A 1,361-nucleotide genomic window follows, 5' to 3' on the forward strand; every position below is an offset into this window, starting at 1 on the left:
CAGAGCGCGGAGCTGGAGCTGGTGCTGAGCGACGCCGAGAGCCGGCGGCGGGTGGAGCACAAGACGGAGGAAGGCAAGAAGGAGAAATACTTCCTCTTCTACGACGGCGAGACCGTGTCGGGCCGGGTGGTGCTCACCCTCAAGAACCCCAACAAGCGGCTGGAGCACCAGGGCATCAAAGTGGAGTTCATCGGGCAGATCGGTGAGCGGGCCCGGCTGTCMCTTGCTGCTGCCTCTCGCTGCAGCCGGYGGTACCGGGATCCCGCTGGTGCCARGGGTCTGGGGAGCATCACTGCATCCCACAGTTTSRGGGTGCCCCTGGTGCCAAGGATGCAGGGATTCTTGCTGGTGCCAAAGGGAGCATGGCTGATCCCATCTTCTGCTCCACTCATCCCTGCACGGTTGGCTGGGTGACTGCAAGTTGTTCAAAACTTGTGGTCATCTGTGCGTGTAACCAATTTAGGTTTAATATTTCCTGCTTTCGTAGAGGAAGGGCAGTTGCCACACCCACTGCCTCTGCCTTCTGCATCGTGTAGCACGAAGGTATGGGCTGAGTCCTCTATTTTTTTTTTTCTTATTTTTTATGTATTCTATCTTTATAAAATAAACCTGGGAACTTGGTCCTGAAGAAGGATGTCCTAAAGTGCAATCTGCTTTGACAATAAAYAGGCTGACTCCTGTTTTTCTGCTGGCACGTGCCTTTCCCCATCACATCAGTGAGCGCTTTCCTCTCAGTGGACACACACATTGAGCGCAGAGAGAGCCTTGGTTATTTATGTCACCTGCCTGCCCAGCCTGAAGGGCTTGGTGACATTTGCTGTTTGTACCTAAGTGAGGAGAGTTGTGGTGCCAGAATTTCCATTAGAGAGATAAGGTGAGCAAAGGGTTGTGAGGAGCAGGCATCGCTTAAAAGCTGAAATCTCATTGTGCATCTCAGGGAGGGCAGAACTGCAGCTCCTGAGCACCTCTAGCACCTCTCCAAAGCCTCCTGTGCACAGTTTAGTGCTGACACTGAGCTAGTGTGTGTGTGATTGTGTGATGACTTAGGTTTTTGTTTTCTCATCTCAGCAGAAAGGCTTTGCTTTTCAGAAGGACTGTGTGGGTGTCCTGTAGGCACAGGCTCACAGGCAGGGCTGGGAAGGGCAGCTTTCATTGATGGTTATGTGTAATTCCGAGCTGTTGGTGCAAATTGCAGAGTTTCAAGGGTTTTGTTGCTTTGACTTGAGGCAGAAAACAGGGTGGAAGTGTGGAGGATTGCTTTCATTWAATGAGAAAAGCTATAGTTTGCTGCTGCACTAATAACTTGTGCTTCAGAAACCTCTGGAGTTCCAGGGGAAAAGGATCTGCCCGGGTTCCCCTCT

At 51.7% G+C, this 1,361-nt stretch overlaps 1 protein-coding gene across 1 annotated transcript in view; it reads left to right on the top strand.

The window, feature by feature from the left end:
* The window catches only part of VPS26B (VPS26 retromer complex component B), a 19,225-nt gene that overhangs the window by 1,254 nt on the left and 16,610 nt on the right, over positions 1-1,361 (top strand). Inside the window, exon 2 of the mRNA XM_057386630.1 lies at positions 4-202. Within this exon, the coding sequence (XP_057242613.1) occupies positions 4-202 (199 nt within the window). The remainder of the gene's footprint in view (positions 1-3; positions 203-1,361) is intronic.

Source organism: Malurus melanocephalus, unplaced genomic scaffold (assembly GCF_030028575.1).
Source record: "Malurus melanocephalus ecotype Western Australia unplaced genomic scaffold, MMel_1.1 scaffold_1018, whole genome shotgun sequence".
Lineage (NCBI taxonomy): Eukaryota > Metazoa > Chordata > Aves > Passeriformes > Maluridae > Malurus > Malurus melanocephalus.